General features: G+C 37.1%; 4 gene segments (V, D, J or C); 3 read left to right on the forward strand and 1 right to left on the reverse strand.

The window, feature by feature from the left end:
* Positions 1 to 59: 59 nt before the first annotated feature.
* Positions 60 to 567, reverse strand: LOC140549506 (Ig kappa chain V region K16-167-like). The segment is given in 2 exon segments: positions 60 to 385; positions 519 to 567. Coding segments are annotated over 2 exon segments (375 nt in total).
* A 4,741-nt stretch (positions 568 to 5,308) lies between these two features.
* Positions 5,309 to 8,506, forward strand: LOC140549518 (Ig kappa-b4 chain C region-like). The segment is given in 3 exon segments: positions 5,309 to 5,392; positions 6,375 to 6,474; positions 8,054 to 8,506. Coding segments are annotated over 3 exon segments (504 nt in total).
* A 2,122-nt stretch (positions 8,507 to 10,628) lies between these two features.
* Positions 10,629 to 15,987, forward strand: LOC140549526 (Ig lambda-2 chain C region-like). The segment is given in 3 exon segments: positions 10,629 to 10,769; positions 13,889 to 13,988; positions 15,535 to 15,987. Coding segments are annotated over 3 exon segments (561 nt in total).
* Positions 15,988 to 18,353: 2,366 nt separating this feature from the next.
* LOC140549539 (Ig kappa-b4 chain C region-like) lies at positions 18,354 to 21,110 on the forward strand. The segment is given in 3 exon segments: positions 18,354 to 18,381; positions 19,078 to 19,227; positions 20,705 to 21,110. Coding segments are annotated over 3 exon segments (498 nt in total).
* The last annotated feature ends 1,148 nt before the right edge of the window (positions 21,111 to 22,258 follow it).

Below are 22,258 nucleotides of genomic sequence, written 5' to 3' on the forward strand. Positions count from 1 at the left end.
CAGCAGTGCAGTCTCTGTGCAGCCTGACTGAGTGAGGGAGGTTTTTGTACGACTCTGTATCACTGTGTGAACACATAACCACTATGATAACTCTGACAGTAGTAATCTCCAGCATCTTCAGTCTGGACTCCACTGATGGTCAGAGTGAAGTCAGATCCAGATCCACTGCCTCTGAATCGAGCTGGAAATCCAGACTGAAGCTGATTCGCAAGTAATATCAGGAGTTTAGGAGCTTCTCCAGGTTTCTGCTGATACCAGTGTAAGTAGTGGCCGTTTGAGTTGCTATAAACTGCAGGACTGGTTCTACAGCTGATGGTGATGGTGTCTCCTGGAAGAGCAGATTTTACTTCAGGAGTCTGAGTCACAGTCACCTGACCTTTGGACTCTGGAGAAACAGAAATAAAGTCGAAATATTTTTACATTTTTTACTTTTATGAACTTTATGTGAACTTTGTTAAATAACATTTTAACTGAAGATGTTCATTACATGCTAGCTGTGAAAGTAGTCAGTGCCTCACCTCTAGTGCAGAAGATCAGAGTCCAGATGAAGATGGGGATGAAAGTCATGGCTGCTGTGGGTGAAGATGTTGCTTTAGCAGCTCTCAGTCATGAAGTGTTAAACTCACAGGACTATAAACACTCTCAGAGCACTGAAGCATGGAGCGCTCAGTGCAACATGTCTTCTGTCTATGCAAATATCTTCTCAACAGAACTTCACCAGAACTTTCACTTCTGTAGATCATCTGCTGCAGGTTTCATCTTCATAGTTCACTGAATATTAAAACAGTAAATATACATGCAGTGAGGGAGGGGTTGGAGATGAGATAGAACATAATTTCTGATTCAATGATTTGGAGTTTGGATTGTAGTGTTTCTATTTCAGCTTTCTGTAAAGGTGTTCAGTGCTGGACAGCACACACTGGACACTTGTGGTCAAAGAGAGAGTCTGGGCTTCTGCTCTAAGATTTCTGAAAAGGAGCTGCAGTTCCTCCCTCAGCACAGCTGGATCTTCCTGATCGTCTCTGAGCTGAGTTTGGAGATCAGTGCTTTTAAGAAAGATTTAGGAGTGGTGATGCTCACCTGGGTTCCACTGTGTCTGGGGTCCTGAAGGTCCAGAGCTACAGAAACAGAGCTGCTGCTCTTGTGCTCTTTCTATTTTTCCAAAGACATTGAGGATGAAGTCTATTTATGATGAGGAGCAGCAACTGAACGTACAGCTGAGTTTACTGTGAAACTATCAGGTCATTTCTGAGTTTACTGACTGAAGCTGGAGATCTTCTTCAGATCATCTGTTTCCAGTGTTGGGTTGTGGATTATTGAACTAGTTCTACTGTTCAAGTTCTGAATGGTTTAATGATGTGTGTGATCAAGCACACATGGGTGCACACATTAACCTGGTAATTATGAGTCTGTTGTGTTTGAGCATGAACACATCATGGAGGGCACTTGTCATCCAGTGACCAGGACAAAGATTGAATAACTCCTGTGCAGGAACTGTAAGAACCAAATAAATCTGACCTCTGAGCTTTTCCTCTCCTTTTCTACTGTTAAACACTTGACCAACATCACCTGAACTTATATAATATCATGATTAGCCTACAGATACTAGTGTCATCACTCCAGAGAGCACAGTTCCACTGCTCCACAGCTCAATTATGGGGGGCTTTATACCCCTCTTAGCCCATGTTTGGCATTAGTCATTGTGCCAGTAGGTTCATGTTTATCTGCTCCCCTGAGTCCTATTCAAATGGCGATACTTCTCTCAGGGACTAGGCAATCTATGGGCAGGCATTTGTACATCTGTGTCACCAATGTCTGCAATTTAAAGTAGCTTAAAAGAGGCGTCCACAAATTTCTGGACATATGTATTTAGTGATAATAAATATGATTTTAGAAATAAAACAGTAATTGTGGGAAAATGTGGTGTAGACTCGTGTGAACAAGCTCTATGTTCCAATGAATTTTAATGAAACTAGTGCCTCTGTAGTTATGTCACATTGGACCCTTCCTAATTGGCCTATGGTTTGGTTTCGCCCTGGTTTTGCTCCGACTTCTCCTGCTTATGATGTTGATCAGATGTATTTCATTCTGATTCAGTGTCTTTAACTGTGGAAGGCAGTTCTTGGTGAATACATGGTGTATATAGGACTGTTGTAATGTTTTTTACTCACAGCACTTCCTACAACAATTACAGACAAAGACCTCCAGCTTGTAGAAAATGCAGCTCCAGCTATGAGAACACTTACCAGAATTCAATATCCAGTTAAAGATATTTTAGCACCACTGCTCTGCCTGTTTCCTTAAGAGATTACTATTAATGTTTATCGCTGTTTTGACACCTCTTACTGGTAAAGAACCATCATATCTCTCTGAAAGCCTAATGAAATTGCTCCTTGTCCAGTGCTCACCTTCTCTATATCCATTAAATAAAAAATGTCCACTAAATGTCTAATCATGCATCTATGAGTGAATGAACTAGACTTCTGGAGTTCTGGAGAAATGTCTTAATGAAGACTACTTTCCCCTTATTACTGCAGCAGAGACACAGAATCTGAAGCAGCAGCAGCAGGAGCTTCAGATCAGGAGAAGACTGAAGGTTCAACTGGAGGAAGATCAGGGGAAGATTGTAGAAACTGGAACTAAATAGACAGAGCAAAAACAGATAGACTTGATCCAGTAAAAATAAAGGAGATGTAAAAAAGAAATGTATGAAGTTAGTGTAGTGTTTTTCTCTCCTCCACAGAGTGTGATTGTCCTGTTTCACATCCTCCAACTCAGCACCTGCAGTACATCCCACTGCAGCAGTGCAGTCTCTGTGCAGCCTGACTGAGTGAGGGAGGTTTTTGTATGACTCTGTATCACTGTGTGAACACACCACCACTATGAGCACTCTGACAGTAATAATCTCCAGCATCTTCAGGCTGGACTCCACTGATGGTCAGAGTGAAGTCAGATCCAGATCCACTGCCTCTGAATCGAGCTGGAAATCCAGACTGAAGCTGATTCGCGAGTTTGATCAGGAGTTTAGGAGCTTCTCCAGGTTTCTGCTGATACCAGTGTAAGTAGTGGCCGAATAAGCTGAGGTAAAATACTGCAGGACTGGTTCTACAGCTGATGGTGACGGTGTCTCCTGGAAGAGCAGATTTCACTGCAGGAGTCTGAGTCACAGTCACCTGACCTATAGACTCTGGAGAAACAGAAATAAAGTAGAAGTATTTTCAGATTTTAGACTCTTATGAATTTTATTAAACTTTCTATGAAGATTGTTTAAACTCACAGGTTTGTAGGATAGTTTGCTCTGAGAGTTCAATCTGAATCAGTTCTCACCTCTAGTGCAGAAGATCAGAGTCCAGATGAAGATGGGGATGAAAGTCATGGCTGCTTTGGGTGAAGAAGTTGCTGTAGCAGCTCTCAATCATGAAGTGTTAAACTCACAGGACTATAAACACTCTCAGAGCACTGAAGCATGGAGCACTCAGTGCAACGTGTCTTCTGTCTATGTAAATTGCAATGCTTGTTATTTGAACCAGTTGAGCTTCCCAGCCTACGTTTAGAAATATGATTATTAACAAAGGCTTCATCAATCATCAGAAATTCAAGTTTGATCTCAATCTGGAGAAGACTATTAAAACTGAACATTTAAATATTGTTTATTTATAAGATATCTAAAGTATATTTGTCATTTTTGTGTGAAAGTTGTACTTGTGAGTTATTTTAATAAAATAAGTTGCCTATAATTAGATTTATTTTATTAAAATGACTTAACACTTGCTGTTTTTTTAAAATATGCTTTGAATGATACACTCATAAGGATTTTAAGTAAAGTTAATATGAGCCAATATAAAGCCAATGAGCAGAAACACTTTGAGTGGTCCTTTGTATTAATAAAGTCTTAACAGAATTTTAGCAAACAATATATCAGTGCAGCAGCAGCAGAGACACATCTGAATGCACTGAGGTAAAGATCTTGAAAATGTTCTGTTGATGCTTTAATGATATTAAGTAGATTTACTGTTAATATGTCACATCAAGTAGATGCAATGCGTTACATCCATCAAGCAAAACCTAACCCAGCCTTATCCAAAACTTTTTTCTAATCCTTACCTCAACTTCAACCCAAAACCTAATCCTAACCCTAATCCTGTTGATGATCAGTGATTTCTCAGGTTAACATCTACAGATCTGAACTGGAACTCTCCAAATAAAGTGAAGAGCTGAATTCAGTAGAAGTCTTCAGCAAAACTCTCTTAATGATCTTCTGAATGTTCAGGTGCTGCTACATTACTGACATGTTGTTTAGATCTTACTGAGACTCTGATGAGTGTTTATTTAATCTTAAAATTAACATGTTCCTAATAAAGTGTCAACAAATGAACTTTTTGCAATACTTCTCTATAAAAATCTTACTGGACTGTTTAATAAAAAACTTAAGTAAACATAACTTAAAGACAGAAATTTGGGATCACAAAGGCTGATTAAGATGAACAACCTCAAAATGGAAATTAGATAAACGCCCTTAATTGATTTGTGTAAAATAAACTTTATGAATATTTTGAGTAGGTGAATTTATATTACCATATATATTGTCAGGCCCTTGTTATCACACTTTTCCCAGGTTGCAATCCCAGGTCGCCACCCACAGGTCCATATAAGGACTTCTGCCTCATTTTTGCCTCATTTGTGTTCATTTCTTGTTCATGTGTTGCACCTGGGACTGGGAGCATTTAAGGAGCCTCCCTACAAAGAGTCACTGCCATGAATTGAAACTCCACGTGTCCGTGGCGTGTTCCTGTTAGCTAGCATCTGATCCTGTTCAAGTTATTTCCAAGTCTGGTTCTAGAGGCAAGCGTGTTACATTGCGTCCAGTTCATGCTTCATGGTGGCTCAAGCTCACGAGGCAGTTTCACAACGTACTCAGGTTGGGCTTGACTGGTTATCTAGTTCAGGCAGCTGGTTCTCTGGCTAACCCAGTCCCAGGTTTGTTGTGTTCATCACTTTGTTTGTCACGTTCTGTTTGTGTTCCAGTTTTGCCCATTAGTTTGCTGCTCATTGATTTCACTCTACATTCATTTGATTCACTGTTGTGTTTTAATAAAGCCTTGCTTACTTCAGTCTCTGAGTGTTCACCCACTTCATTGACTGGCTGCACACGCCATGACACGTATTAGGCATGTCCACCCGCTCACTTTCTATCAGTGTGTAATTGTTTCTCCCAGGCTACCTTCATGTCTGAGTGTATTTATTCTTTTATATAATACAATGGTTGACTGTCTGGCCTCAGTGATGTAGGCTGTAAGAGCAAGATACCATGTTCTGTGTTGCTGAGTGTGACTCTGGGCTGGCTGATTACTGCAGTGGTCACCACAGGGTTATACTGTCAGTTTATTGGCAGGTAATGTTTAGTCTTTAAGCTGGAAATATGAAGTTTACTTGGACTAATTAAATACAGTTAAGTACAGGAGGCCCACCAGTAATGTTACATTCACAAAAGTTCATTTAGGATAATGTTTTTTTTTTTATTGTCATTAATCAAACAATTATGTAAAGCAAAAGAAAAAACCTTTTTGTTGAGTTTGTGTTATATTAAATACAATTGTGTTATATTTAATTAACAATGTTTGGTTTGGATTACTTAAAATATATAATTGTAATTAATAGTTTATTATTTTAATTTTTAATCAATCTAGATTTGACATAACTAGATCAATTAAATATAATTACAGATGAACTGATGCCTCTTTAAAATCATCAGATTTCTCTGCATTAAAACACTAATCAATGTTTTGTGCTGTGCCATATTTTACTGTAAAAAAACAGTTGTAACATTTTACTGAACTGCCAGCAGGGGGTGATTTCATGCTTCTCATATGTAACTCTGTTTTCCTGTAGAGAGACTTGCTGTCTACAAAGGCTTAATGAGTTTAACCCTGCAGCTGACAACACAGCTTGGATACTGGTGAAGAGAATAATGGACAAATATGAACAATATATTTATGGAAATGCATTTTAGGATGCTGTAAAAGGTAACTGCAACTTACAGAAACTTTCTTTTTTGAGTTATTGAGACTTAATTAGTTATAAAGTATACCATTCATATTTTTTTATATTGTTAAAGTTATAGTTTCTGTTGGACTTTACCAACAATACCTATATTTTTTGCTTCTACATCCCATAACCTATGAGTTACAGTATGATGAGTATGATGAGAAAACTGCTGTGCATGTCCTCAGTTAAGAAATTCTTGAAGCTTAAAAGGTCAAATGAGTTTTAAAAAGACCTTTAAAACAGTCAGCATGTTTATATATTTATTACTAGACATAAGAACACCTTATTACACCCCCCTAACTGCAGTGTACATATTGTAGTGTGTTTAGAGAGCAGTGTGTTTGGAGCAGCAGGTTTTTGTACAGCCACTGAATGAGTTTGTATCACTGTGGAGGACTTTCGGAGGGGGGACCAAACTGGCAGTTGGACGTAAGTCACTAATTACTGTTATGTCTAAAATAGCAACAGAATAATTAATGAATATTAGTATTCCTATTCAAATGTGTCTGTTTATCTGTAGTGTTTATTTAATGTCTACAGTGATAAATGAAGGACGGTAACTTCATTGCTAAGAGCTAATTCAGCTCTACATTAATATGAAATTCCTCTTGTAAAACTGTTTAAATGTTCATGTGAAGCTTTAATTCTACACAGCAGGTTTTAATTCAACACTGTGAAATTTGCTTAAAACTGGTGTTTAAGTTTCCTGTGTACCAATGGCAAGCTGCTTCAGTTTTTTCATCTTGACCTGAAATAAACATGCTAGTACTTCTAGTAGTGAAACTCAGGAATAATATTTTCTGTGTAAAATTTCAGTTCTCACTAGTAAGAACTGATGTTTTTTACAGGTTCAAATTAATGGAGGAAAGATTTTTGTCAGTTTTAATTCAGTTGTGTAGTGAACTTTAGTTTTGACCTGTCAAAAATCTAATTATTAAACCTTAAAGATCAGAAATTCAAAATAATATTTTACTTTTACATAATGAAGTAAAAGTACATTTGTGTTATTTACAAATAAAAATACATTTTAATAGAAAGTTAGAATTTCAACATTTCAATACATTTTATTTCGCACAATTTATACTAAAAAAAAGGTCCTCTTTTTGCTCTTTTTTTGGAATCAATTAAATTTTGTGAAATGTCTTTTAGAAATGAGTATTTTGTACCACAATAGAAACCAGGATTTGTGAAACAAATGTGATTATATTATTAGCATTAATTTATTTTAAATCTAACTAGATATAATAGGCCTTCCAACATTCCTATTTTAAATGTATGAATAGTTTACAATAACTGGAATTAAATTACTGTCTTTAATTTTAAGAAAAAATGTTATGGAAGATTTTGATTCATTGGAACAATGAAAATACATTTTTCATGTGAATCTAAAATGCACTTTCTTCTTCAACCATAAATGTTAATACTTTTAAACATCATAGAATTTTACAGAACAATTTATGTAATTTGATACAGATCCAACATCTGGATAGATTTTTATTTAAACCCAAAACTTTTGTGATGCACCACTAAACACAGTTCTGCTCTGTATGATAAGAGAAGTGAAAGGGTCTAACTGAAACAAACACACACAAACACACACACACACACACACACCCACACACACATACACACACACACACACACACACACACAGCTGAAAGTCAGTCCTCTCATTGCTCCTACAGCTGTTTCTCTGTACTGACTGAATGAGAGCTTTTGCTGTCTGTATGGAAATATCTGAAACTGTGCACTGTTCACTATATAGTGCACTCCAGTACTTCATATCCAGTAATCGTACAACACACTGAAATAGGCAGCGTTCAAGCAGTGCACCCCAGCAGAGACTAATACCCATAATGCACTAGTGCCTGATTTGAGTACCGAATTCTGTACCATATAACCAGAATCACAGTTTCTGTTCTCCAGCTGCTGCTTTTCCAGTGTAGGAAACATTGATTAGTAGGTAATTATGAGCATCACTGGATCATTGTCTCTGTGTGTCTCCTAGGTGACACAGTGCCCACTCTGACAGTCCTGCCCCCGTCTAGTGTAGAGCTGGAGCAAGGGAAGGCCACACTGCTGTGTGTGGGCAGCAGGGGCTTCCCCTCAGACTGGAAGCTGAGCTGGAAGGTGGGCAGTAGCAGCTGGAGCTCGGGGGTCAGTCACAGCTCCGCTCTTCTAAAGGACGACGGCCTCTACAGCTGGAGCAGCACCCTGACCCTGGACCAGCAGCAGTGGCTGAAGAACACAGTGACCTGTGAGGCCACCAAGGACTCCCAGACTCCGGTCAGCAAAACAGTGAGCGCAGACCACTGCTCTGGCCTGTGAGCTCTCCCACACACCTCCGCCTCACTCTGCATCAGAAGATCAGCTTCTTTCTCTTAATTGTCTTTTAAATGTCTTTTAATGAGGAAATGTCAAATTTTCATTCAAATAAAAGCTTTTCTTTCAGAATCTGAAACAGTGCTCTCATTTCTGTTTGACACTTTCTGTTCCAAACACCAGAAATCATTTTCACTATCAGCATCATTTACACTGACTGATCCAGTCCCTGTAGACTAACTACTGCACATGAAAACACACACTCTCTTCATTAACATCATCATTTACACTTTAATACTGTAAAAACGTCCTGAAGGAAAATGTTTGCACAAACCCCAGTGGATAATCCACATCCATGTAGCTACAAGATCAGAAGGGTGTAACTGATTTTGCTCAATGGTTGCTATGGTGTTGCTATGGGTTTGCTATGGCACTGTTTAGCAGTTGCTATGTGGTTGCTGTAGCATCCCAGGTGGTTGATTTGCTTTAATGGTTGAAATTTAATGGATCAAAGTTTTGTTATAATGGTAAATTACTTAAAATAAAATCATAATCAAAGTTATTAAAATAACATCATAAAGACGACCAAGCAGTCTGACTGTAGCAGCAAAAGAGAAGCTCCATGCGGCGTTACAATCACTGACAAACCAGATACAAATTACAAAGGACACTTCTTGACCGCTTTACAGCCTTCGAAAGGTACTTCTGTCTGTGTCTGCCAACTTTACTGTTATTTGTATTACAGTGAGAATAACAGAACTGTAACCATGGTTACAGTAAAAATCACAGCTCTGTAATTACTATCAGATTTTAGCACAGAATATTATACTGCCTTTAAAGGCATCACTGTATTCATTTTAATATTGTGTATTAAGCTCTATAAAATAATCATATACTGTACAATAAAGAAAACATTTATGATAATCATTTTTAACATTTCAAAATGTTTTTAATGTATAGATACTAAATTAATTTAGTTATAGATAGCAAAAGGAAATGAGTGACAAGCTTCACTAAATAAAGCTAGGTAATGTTAGCTAGCATCACCAAAATGGTGATGTCATCAACTAAATTACAGATAACAAAATCTATCAAAATTTCATGTATAAATTGTTAATTTTGGTGATGCTATGAACACTAGCACACTAGCTAAGAAAGGAGAGCCTCTCTGTAACGTCTCTCTCCCAGTGCAGTGTGGCTACCATTACGTACCATAGCAATGTACCGTAGAGTGACGGCATGGAGAGTTCCTTATTAATCTCTACTGGAATAAACGGAAGGAAATTAAGCTTTCAGCTCCACTTTTCACACTTGCTATCAGTTTACTACATCTTCACAGACTGACTGTTTACCAGCTGAACCATATGAGCTGAAACGGCTCGGCTAGTAACGTTAGTAAGCTGAGGGAACAGACCACTAGCATATGTCTGTTTCTCTAAAAGACTGGGCGTCTTTCTCTGTGTATGTTTCACTACTTATCATCTCACTGACTGCAGCTTTCTGTGATTATGGAGGATATAAAGTTGGTAAAGTGTACACTGTAGACCCACATGATACTCTGAGTTAAGAATGCCATTCTGAATAATATGGATTATAATCAGTAGTGAGTCAGTGTGGTGTGTTTTCTCTCCTCCACAGAGTGTGATTGTGCTGTTTCACATCCTCCAACTCAGCACCTGCAGTAGATCCCACTGCAGCAGTGCAGTCTCTGTGCAGCCTGACTGAGTGAGGGAGGTTTTTGTATGACTCTGTATCACTGTGTGAACATGTGGGTGCTGCTGATATAATGATAACTCTGACAGTAATAATCTCCAGCATCTTCAGTCTGGACTCCACTGATGGTCAGAGTGAAGTCAGATCCAGATCCACTGCCTCTGAATCGAGCTGGTGTACCAGACTCTAACTCGCTTGCTTTTTTTATCAGGAGTTTAGGAGCTTCTCCAGGTTTCTGTAGATACCAGGAAAGAGGCTGAAAACCCCAGCCTTGATACACCTCAGGACTGGTTCTACAGCTGATGGTGACGGTGTCTCCTGGAAGAGCAGATTTTACTTCAGGAGTCTGAGTTACAGTCACCTGACCTTTGGACTCTGGAGAAACAGAAGTAAAGTAGAAATATTTTCACATTTTTGACTCTTATGGACTTTATGTGAACTTTGTTTAATAACATTTTAACTGAATATGTTCATTACATGCTAGCTATGAAAGTTCAGTCTGAATCAGTGTCTCACCTCTAGTGCAGAAGATCAGAGTCCAGATGAAGATGGGGATGAAAGTCATGGCTGCTGTGGGTGAAGAAGTTGCTTTAGCAGCTCTCAGTTATGAAGAGTTAAACTCACAGGACTATAAACACTCCCAGAGCACTGAAGCATGGGGCGCTCAGTGCAACGTGTCTTTTGTCTATGTAAATTGCAATGCTTGTTATTTAAACCAGTTGAGCTTCCCAGCCTACGTTTAGAAATATGATTAGTAAAAAAGGCTTCATCAATCATCAGAAATTTAAGTGTGATCTCAATCTGGAGAAGACTATTAAAACTAAACATTTAAATATTGTTCATTTATAAGACATTTAAAGTATATTTGTCATTTTTGTGTGAAAGTTGTACTTGTGAGTTATTTTAATAATATAAGTTGCCTATACTCAGGTTTGTTTTATTAAAATGACTTAACACATTTGTGTTACTGAAACTTAAGTCAGTTTGCTTATTTCAACAAAATACAGTTGAGTTGTCAAGTTTACTTATTGAATTTGTGTTTGGTCATTGAAACATTGTAAAGTAAATTTAAAAACACAAGCTTTGTTTCTCTCTCCAGTCAGGATATCCATGTCTTCCATAATTCATGATATTTTCTCTTGAGTAACATCTTTGTATTTTATTGAAAAGCAGTGTGAGTGTGGTATTTGTAATAATTCTGTATAATTTTAAACTGTAGTAGCTGTTTTATTAAAATATGCTTTGAGTGATAAACTCATAAGGGTTTTTAGTAAAGTTAATATGAGCCAATATAAAGCCAATGAGCAGAAACACTTTAAGTGGTCCTTTGTATTAATAAAGTCTTAACAGAATTTCAGCAAACAATATATCAGTGCAGCAGCAGCAGAGACACATCTGAATGCACTGAGGTAAAGATCTTGAAAATGTTCTGTTGATGCTTTAATGATATTAAGTAGATTTACTATTAATATGTCACATCAAGTAGATGCAATACGTTACATCCATCAAACAAAACCTAGCCCAAACTTGGTTCTAATCCTTACCTCAACTTCAACCCAAAACCTAATCCTAACCCTAATCCTGTTGATGATCAGTGATTTCTCAGGTTAACATCTACAGATATGAACTGGAACTCTCCAAATAAAGTGAAGAGCTGAATTCAGTAGAAGTCTTCAGTAAAACTCTCTTGATGATCTTCTCAATGTTCAGGTGCTGCTACATCACTGACATGTTGTTTAGATCTTACTGAGACTCTGATGAGTGTTTATTTAATCTAAAAAGGAACATGTTCCTAATAAAGTGTCAATAAGTGAACTTTTTGCAATACTTCTCTATAAAATCTTACTAGACTGTTTAATAAAAAACTTAAGTTAACATAACTTAAAGACAGAAATTTGGGATCACAAAGGCTGATTAAGATGAACAACCTCAAAATGGAAATTAGATAAACGCCCTTAATTGATTTGTGTAAAATAAACTTTATGAATATTTTGAGTAGGTGAATTTATTTTACCATATATATTGTCAGGCCCTTGTTATCGCACTTTCCCCGGTTGCAATCCCAGGTTGCCACCCACAGGTCCATATAAGGACTTCTGCCTCATTTCTGATTCATTTGTGTTCATTTCCTGTTCATGTGTTGCTCCTGGGACTGGGAGTATTTAAGGAGCCTCCCTACAAAGAGTAACTGCCATGAATTGAAACTCCACGTGTCCATGGCGTGTTCCTGTTAGCTAGTATCTGTTCCTGTTCAAGTTATTTCCAAGTCTGGTTCTAGAGGCAAGCGTGTTACATTGCGTCCAGTTCATGCTTCATGGTGGCTCAAGCTCACGAGGCAGTTTCACGACATACTCAGGTTGGGCTTGACTGGTTATCTAGTTCAGGCAGCTGTTTCTCTGGTTAACCCAGTCCCACGTTTGTTGTGTTCACCACTTTGTTTGTTTGTGTTCCAGTTTTGCCCATTAGTTTGCTGCTCATTGATTTCACTCTACATTCATTTGATTCACTGTTGTGTTTTAATAAAGCCTTGCTTAGTTCCATCTCTGTGAGTGTTCACCCCCTTCATTGAGGCTACCTTCACGTCTGAGTGTATTTATTCTTTTATATAATACAATGGTTGACTGTCTGGCCTCAGTGATGTAGGCTGTAAGAGCAAGATACCATGTTCTGTGTTGCTGAGTGTGACTCTGGGCTGGCTGATTACTGCAGTGGTCACTCTTGCATTACCAAAGGGTTATACTGTCAGTTTATTGGCAGGTAATGTTTAGTCTTTAAGCTGGAAATATGAAGTTTACTTGGACTAATTAAATACAGTTAAGTACAGGAGGCCCACCAGTAATGTTACATTCACATAAGTTCATTTAGGATAATGTTTTTTTTTTATTGTCATTAATCAAAACAATTATGTAAAGCAAAAGAAAAAACATTTTTGTTGAGTTTAATCAGTAAACTGAACGTAACCCTGTGTTGGATTTAATTAACAATATTTGGATTGGATTACTTAAAATATATAAGTGTAATTAATTGTTTATTATTTTAATTGTTTATCCAATTTAATCAAACTAGATTTGTGTGACTGGTTGACTTAACTAGATTATTTAAATATAGCATTTCATTTTTAAGAGTGTACAGTGCCTTACAGATGAACTGATGCCTCTTTAAAATCATCAGATTGCTCTGCATTAAAACACTAATCAATGTTTTGTGCTGTGCCATATTTTACTGTAAAAAAACAGTTGTAACATTTTACTGAACTGCCAGCAGAGGGTGATTTCATGCTTCTCATATGTAACTCTTGTTTTTCCTGTTGAGAGACTTGCTGTCTACAAAGGCTTAATGAGTTTAACCCTGCAGCTGAGAACACAGCTTGGATACTGGTGAAGAGAATAATGGACAAATATGAACAATATATTTATGGAAAATGCATTTTAGGATGCTGTAAAAGGTAACTGCAACTTACAGAAACTTGCTTTTTTCAGTAGAAGAGTTATTGAGACTTAATTAGTTATAAAGTATACCATTCATATTTTTTTACATTGTTTAATTTATAGTTTCTGTTGGACTTTACCAACAGTAACTTTAACAATTTCTTGCTTCTACATCCCATAAACTATGAGTTACAGTATGATGAGAATGATGAGAAAACTGATGTGAATGTACTCAGTTAAGAAATTCTTGAAGCTTAAAAGGTCAAATGAGTTTTAAAAAGATCTTTAAAACAGTCAGCATGTTTATATATTTATTACTAGACATAAGAACACCTTATTACACCCCCCTAACTGCAGTATACATATTGTAGTGTGTTTAGAGAGCAGTGTGTTTGGAGCAGCAGGTTTTTGTACAGCCACTGAATGAGTTTGTATCACTGTGGTGGACTTTCGGAGGGGGGACCAAACTGGCAGTTGGACGTAAGTCACTAATTACTACATGTCTAAAATAGCAACAGAATAATTAATGAATATTAGTATTTCTGTTCAAATGTGTCTGTTTATCTGTAGTGTTTATTTAACGTCTACAGTGATAAATGAAGGACAGTAACTTCATTGCTAGGAGCTAATTCAGCTCTATATTAATATGAAATTCCTCTTGTAAAACTGTTTAAATGTTCATGTGAAGCTTTAATTCTACACAGCAGGTTTTAATTCAACACTGTGAAATTTCCTTAAGACTGGTGTTTAAGTTTCCTGTGTACCAATGGCAAGCTGCTTCAGTTTTTTTATCTTGACCTGAAATAAACTTGCTAGTACTTCTAGTAGTGAAACTCAGGAATAATATTTTCTGTGTAAAATTTCAGTTCTCACTAGTAAGAACTGATGTTTTTTACAGGTTCAAATTAATTGAGGAAAGATTTTTGTCAGTTTTAATTCAGTTGTGAAGTGAACTTTAGTTTTCACCTGTCAAAAATCTAATTATTAAACATTAAAGATCAGAAATTCAAAATAATATTTTACTTTTACATAATGAAGTAAAAGTACATTTGTGGTATTTACAAATAAAAATACATTTTAATAGAAAGTTAGAATTTCAACATTTCAATACATTTTATTTCGCACAATTTATACTAAAAAAAAGGTCCTCTTTTTGCTCTTTTTTTGGAATCAATTACATTTTGTGAAATGTCTTTTAGAAATTAGTATTTTGTACCACAATAGAAACCAGGATTTGTGAAACAAATGTGATTATATTATTAGCATTAATGGCTAATTTATTTTAAATCTAACTAGATATAGTAGGCCTTCCAACATTCCTATTTTAAACGTATGAATAGTTTACAATAACTGGAATTAAATTACTGTCTTTAATTTTAAGAAAAAAAGTTATGGAAGATTTTGATTCATTAGAACAATGAAAATACATTTTTCATGTGAATCTAAAATGCACTTTCTTCTTCAACCATAAATGTTAATACTTTTAAACATCATAGAATTTTACAGAACAATTTATGTAATTTGATACAGATCTAACATCTGGATAGATTTTTTATTTAAACCCAAAACTTTTGTGATGCACCACTAAACACAGTTCTGATCTGTATGATAAGAGAAGTGAAAGGGTCTAACTGAAACAAACACACACAAACACACACACACACACACACAGCTGAAAGTCAGTCCTCTCATTGCTCCTACAGCTGTTTCTCTGTACTGACTGAATGAGAGCTTTTGCTGTCTGTATGGAAATATCTGAAACTGTACACTGTTCACTATATAGTGCACTCCAGTACTTCATATCCAGTAATCGTACAACACACTGAAATAGGCAGCATTCAAGCAGTGCACCCCAGCAGAGACTAATACCCATAATGCACTAGTGCCTGATTTGAGTACCAAATTCTGTACCATATAACCAGAATCACAGTTTCTGTTCTCCAGCTGCTGCTTTTCCAGTGCAGGAAACATTGATTAGTAGGTAATTATGAGCATCACTGGATCATTGTCTCTGTGTGTTTCCTAGGTGACACAGTGCCCACCCTGACAGTCCTGCCCCCATCCAGTGTAGAGCTGGAGCAAGGGAAGGCCACACTGCTGTGTGTGGGGAGCGGGGGCTTCCCCTCAAACTGGAAGCTGAGCTGGAAGGTGGGCAGTAGCAGCTGGAGCTCGGGGGTCAGTCATAGCCATGCTCTTCTAAAGGACGACGGCCTCTACAGCTGGAGCAGCACCCTGACCCTCGACCAGCAGCAGTGGCTGAAGAACACAGTGACCTGTGAGGCCACCAAGGACTCCCAGACTCCGGTCAGCAAAACAGTGAGCGCAGACCACTGCTCTGGCCTGTGAGCTCTCTCACACACCTCCGCCTCACTCTGCATCAGAAGATCAGCTTCTTTCTCTTAATTGTCTTTTAAATGTCTTTTAATGAGGAAATGTCAAATTTTCATTCAAATAAAAGCTTTTCTTTCAGAATCTGAAACAGTGCTCTCATTTCTGTTTGACACTTTCTGTTCCAAACACCAGAAATCATTTTCACTATCAGCATCATTTACACTGACTGATCCAGTCCCTGTAGACTAACTACTGCACATGAAAACACACACTCTCTTCATTAACATCATCATTTCTACTTTAATACTGTAAAAACGTCCTGAAGGAAAATGGTTGCACAAACCCCAGTGGATAATCCACATCCATGTAGCTACAAGGTCAGAAGGGTGTAACTGATTTTGCTCAATGGTTGCTATGGTGTTGCTATGGGTTTGCTATGGAACTGTTTAGCAGTTGCTATGTGGTGGCTGTAGCATCCCAGGTGGTTGATTTGCTTTAATGGTTGAAATGTAATGGTTTAAAGTTTTGTTATAATGATAAATTACTTGAAATAAAATCATAATCAAAGTTATTAAAATAACATCATAAAGACAACCAAGCAGTCTGACTGTAGCAGCAAAAGAGAAGCTCCATGCAGCGTTACAATCACTGACAAACCAGATACAAATTACAAAGGACACTTCTTGACCGCTCTACAGCCTTCGAAAGGTACTTCTGTCTGTGTCTGCCAACTTTACTGTCATTTGTATTACAGTGAGAATTACAGAACTGTAACCATGGTTACAGTAATAATCACAGCTCTGTAATTACTATCACATTTTTGCACAGAATATTATATTGCCTTTAAAGGTATCACTGTATTCATTTTAATATTGTGTATTAAGCTCTATAAAATAATGATATACTGTACAATAAAGAAAACTTAATTAAATTAAGTAAATTAATTTAGTTATAGATAGCAAAAGAAAAATGAGTGACAAGCTTCACTAACTAAAGTTAGCTAATATTAGCTAGCATCACCAAAATGGCAACATCATCAACTAAATTCCAGAAAACAAAATCTATCAAAATTTCATGTATAAATTGTTAATTTTGGTGATGCTATGAACACTAGCACACTAGCTAAGAAAGGAGAGCCTCTCTGTAACGTCTCTCTCCCAGTGCAGTGTGGCTACCATTATGTACCATAGCAATGTACCGTAGAGTGACGGCATGGAGAGTTCCTTATTAATCTCTACTCGAATAAACGGAAGGAAATTAAGCTTTCAGCTCCACTTTTCACACTTGCTATCAGTTTATTACATCTTCACAGACTGACTGTTTACCAGCTGAACCATATGAGCTGAAACGGCTCGGCTAGTAACGTTAGTAAGCTGAGGAAACAGACCACTAGCATATGTCTGTTTATCTAAAAGACTGGGCGTCTTTCTCTGTGTATGTTTCACTACTTATCATCTCACTGACTGCAGCTTTCTGTGATTATGGAGGATAGAAAGACGTCCTTCTGTCTGTGAGATGATAAAGACTAATATCTGGGTTGGAAATAATGGAGAATGTATTTCTGGGTTAAGATGGATTATTGCTGAAACTAATGAAAATGAATCCTGGTTAAAGTATGTTTTGTAATTCATAGGATAAAATATATTTACTGTAGAATTCACCCTCTACTGAATTTTGACCATGATGCTTTACAGATCTACAGTAAGATGCTGTGTTCAGGTTCTACAGTAAGAATTTGATCATTATTCAGTGGTACTGCTGTGAAAACTGCAGAAGTTGGTACAGTGTACACTGTAGACCCACATGATACTCTGAGTTAAGAATGCCATTCTGAATAATATGGATTATAATCAGTAGTGAGTCAGTGTGGTGTGATTTCTCTCCTCCACAGAGTGTGATTGTGCTGTTTCACATCCTCCAACTCAGCACCTGCAGTAGATCCCACTGCAGCAGTGCAGTCTCTGTGCAGCCTGACTGAGTGAGGGAGGTTTTTGTACGACTCTGTATCACTGTGTGAACAGGTCTGTGCTGCTGATATAATGATAACTCTGACAGTAATAATCTCCAGCATCTTCAGTCTGGACTCCACTGATGGTCAGAGTGAAGTCAGATCCAGATCCACTGCCTCTGAATCGAGCTGGAAATCCAGACTGAAGCTGACTTACAAATTTAAACAGGAGTTTAGGAGCTTCTCCAGGTTTCTGCTGATACCAGTGTAAGTAGTGGCCGTTTGAGTTGCTAAACACTGCAGGACTGGTTCTACAGCTGATGGTGACGGTGTCTCCTGGAAGAGCAGATTTTACTTCAGGAGTCTGAGTCACAGTCACCTGACCTATAGACTCTGGAGAAACAGAAATAAAGTAGAAATATTTTCACATTTTTGACTCTTATGAACTTTATGTGAACTTTGTTTAATAACATTTTAACTGAAGATGTTCATTACATGCTAGCTGTGGAAGTTCAATTTGAGTCAGTGTCTCACCTCTAGTGCAGAAGATCAGAGTCCAGATGAAGATGGGGATGAAAGTCATGGCTGCTGTGGGTGAAGAAGTTGCTGTAGCAGCTCTCAGTCATGAAGTGTTAAACTCACAGGACTATAAACACTCTCAGAGCACTGAAGCATGGAGCGCTCAGTGCAACGTGTCTTCTGTCTATGCAAATATCTTCTTAAGAGAAATCAATTTTAATGGGTTGATATGACCTTCTCTCATTGTTTTCATACTTAGTGTGTGGAGGTTGTTCTTATGAGTTATTTATATACAGCACCTTACAAAAGTGTTCACCCCTCTTGAAAATCAAAAGACTGGTCTGCTTAACAAATGATGTTTTTAATGTTTTGGGCTGTGCCATATTTTGTTGACTTTGTTGTCTCCTGGATATGAATGAGTTTAACACTGCAGCTGAAGATGTAGATTGAATACTGGCAGAGAGGAAAATGGACAAAAAGGACAGATATATTGATGGGGAACTATTTTTAGACCACTGTAAAAGGTAAAACTGCAACTTTGTAACTTCCTGTAATCCAGTAGAATCTGTCAGTTAGTCAGACTTAATTACTTCTATACATTCTAGTAATAGATCTTAGCAATTAATCATTATTGAGAAAAACAGAGGATTTTTAAGTGGGAAACTGCTGAGATGTCCAGAGTTTAGAGAATATTGAATTTAAAAGGTAAATGTATTTAGACAGATCTAGAAAATAGTCAGGACAATTATATATTTACTATTTGACTCACAGACCCTCACTTTCCCCCTAACTGCAGTGTAAAATGCTGTAGTGTGTTCAGAGAGCAGTGTGTTTGCTGCAGCAGGTTTTTTTTACAGCCACTGAATGAGATTGTACCACTGTGGTACACTTTCGGAGGAGGAACCAAACTGGCAGTTGGACGTAAGTAACAAAATGCTACATTTGTAAAACAGTAACTTCATGTCTTAATGACTGATTTCATTTCTGTTAAGACTAATGTTGTGAAGTAAAATATTTGTAAAGTTTATGACCTACAGTGATGAATGAAGGACAGTAACTTCATTGATAGGTGCTAATTCAGCTCTATATTGATGTGAAGTTCTCTAGAAATTTTAATGTGAAGCATTATTTATACAAACTAGTCTACACACAAATATGTGATTTTATGACTATGTTTCTTAAATAACTGCAGGAAGTTGTTTTAGTTTTTAATCCAGTTTCACAAATCTGAAATAATAAACATGCTACTGGTTCTATTAATTAAACTTCAGAATTATATTTTATTAATGAGGATGAAAAAATGATACCAATGCTAAAAATGTGATACTGATATCCTGAAAATCTAATAATTACACCAGATGAAATGATTTGCTGGTGCACAATATTTTACTTAACATATAAGAGTAATTTTATATTGTTAGAATTTCAGCAGGTCAAGACTGAAGTTTTACATCTGAAAATGTAATAAATACAATTCATACTGGTAAAAAAAGGTTTCTTTAAATTTTGTAGAAATTAAATATTTTAAAATATAAAGATTTCGACACTCAAGAATTTAAGAATGTTCTATTTTAATTTTATTTCTAGTATTAATAAAGAAATTTATTTACATTAACTAGACATGAAGGCTAAAAGTGACATTCCAAATTACTATTTCTATATGACTAAAAATAGCTTACATTCATTTATTTAAATGTCATTTATTTTAATAAAATGTTGTGGAAGCATATTTCTACATCATAAAAAATAAGGAAATGAAATACATTATGATCAGCACAGTACAACTTTCAGTTTTTAATACGCAATTAAGAATGTATAGATTTACATTTTATACTTCATTTTTTAATTTTTTGTCCACAAATGAACATCTTTTTAAATTGAATGTACTTTGATAGAGATCTAAGATATAGAAATGTACACAGTGTGTTGGCAAAGTATCCAGGAGGGTTTCATTTGACTAGAAACATTTGTGATGCACCACTAAACACTGACACACACATACACACAAACACACACACACATACACACACACACACACACACACACAGCTGAAAGTCTGTCCTCTCATTGCTCCTACAGCTGTTTCTCTGTACTGACTGAATGAGAGCTTTTGCTGTCTGTATGGAAATATCTGAAACTGTACACTGTTCACTATATAGTGCACTCCAGTACTTCATATCCAGTAATCGTACAACACACTGAAATAGGCAGCAAGCAGTGCACCCCAGCAGAGACTAATACCCATGATGCACTAGTGCCTGATTTGAGTACCGAATTCTGTACCATATAACCAGAATCACAGTTTCTGTTCTCCAGCTGCTGCTTTTCCAGTGTAGGAAACATTGACTAGTAGGTAATTATGAACATTACTGGATCATTGTCTCTGTGTGTCTCCTAGGTGACACAGTGCCCACCCTGACAGTCCTGCCCCCCTCCAGTGTAGAGTCGGAGCAAGGGAAGGCCACACTGCTGTGTGTGGGCAGCAGGGGCTTCCCCTCAGACTGGAAGTTGAGCTGGAAGGTGGGCAGTAGCAGCTGGAGCTCAGGGGTCAGTCACAGCCCCGCTCTTCTGAAGGACGACGGCCTCTACAGCTGGAGCAGCACCCTGACCCTTGACCAGCAGCAGTGGCTGAAGAACACAGTGACCTGTGAGGCCACCAAGGACTCCCAGACTCCGGTCAGCAAAACAGTGAGCGCAGACCACTGCTCTGGCCTGTGAGCTCTCCCACACACCTCTGCCTCACTCTGCATCAGAAGATCAGCTTCTTTCTCTTAATTGTCTTTTAAATGTCTTTTAATGAGGAAATATCAAATTTTCATTCAAATAAAAGCTTTTCTTTCAGAATCTGAAACAGTGCTCTCATTTCTGTTTGACACTTTCTGTTCCAAACACCAGAAATCATTTTCACTATCAGCATCATTTACACTGACTGATCCAGTCCCTGTAGACTAACTACTGCACATGAAAACACACACTCTCTTCATTAACATCATCATTTACACTTTAATACTGTAAAAATTCCTGAAGGAAAATGGTTGCACAAACCCCAGTGGACAATCCACATCCATGTAGTTACAAGATAAGAAGGGTGTAACTGATTTTGCTCAATGGTTGCTATGGTGTTGCTATGGTGTTTTGCTATGACACTGTTTAGCAGTTGCTATGTGGTGGCTGTAGCATCTCAGGTGGTTGATTTGCTTTAATGGTTGAAATTTTATGGATCAAAGTTTTGTTATAATTATTAATTATTTAAAATAAAATCGCAATGAATCAAAGTTATTAAAATAACATCATAAAGACAACCAAGCAGTCTGACTGTAGCAGCAAAATAGAAGCTCCATGCAGCGTTACAATCACTGACAAACCAGATACAAATTACAAAGGACACTTCTTCAGCTCTGTAATTACTATCACATTTTTGCACAGAATATTATACTGCCTTTAAAGGCATCACTGCATTCATTTTAAAATTGTGTATTAAGCTCTATAAAATAATGATATACTGTACAATAAAGAAAACTTAATTAAATTAAGTAAATTAATTTAGTTATAGATAGCAAAAGGAAATGAGTGACAAGCTTCACTAAATAAAGCTAGCTAATGTTAGCTATCATTACCAAAATGGCAACATCATCAACTAAATTCCAGAAAACAAAATCTATCAAAATTTCATGTATAAATTGTTAATTTTGGTGATGCTATGAACACTAGCACACTAGCTAAGAAAGGAGAGCCTCTCTGTAACGTCTCTCTCCCAGTGCAGTGTGGCTACCATTATGTACCATAGCAATGTACCGTAGAGTGACGGCATGGAGAGTTCCTTATTAATCTCTACTGGAATAAACGGAAGGAAATTAAGCTTTCAGCTCCACTTTTCACACTTGCTATCAGTTTACTACATCTTCACAGACTGACTGTTTACCAGCTGAACCATATGAGCTGAAATGGCTCG

The sequence above is a fragment of the Salminus brasiliensis genome, chromosome 2 (genome assembly GCF_030463535.1).
Source record: "Salminus brasiliensis chromosome 2, fSalBra1.hap2, whole genome shotgun sequence".
NCBI classification, from domain to species: Eukaryota; Metazoa; Chordata; class Actinopteri; order Characiformes; family Bryconidae; genus Salminus; species Salminus brasiliensis.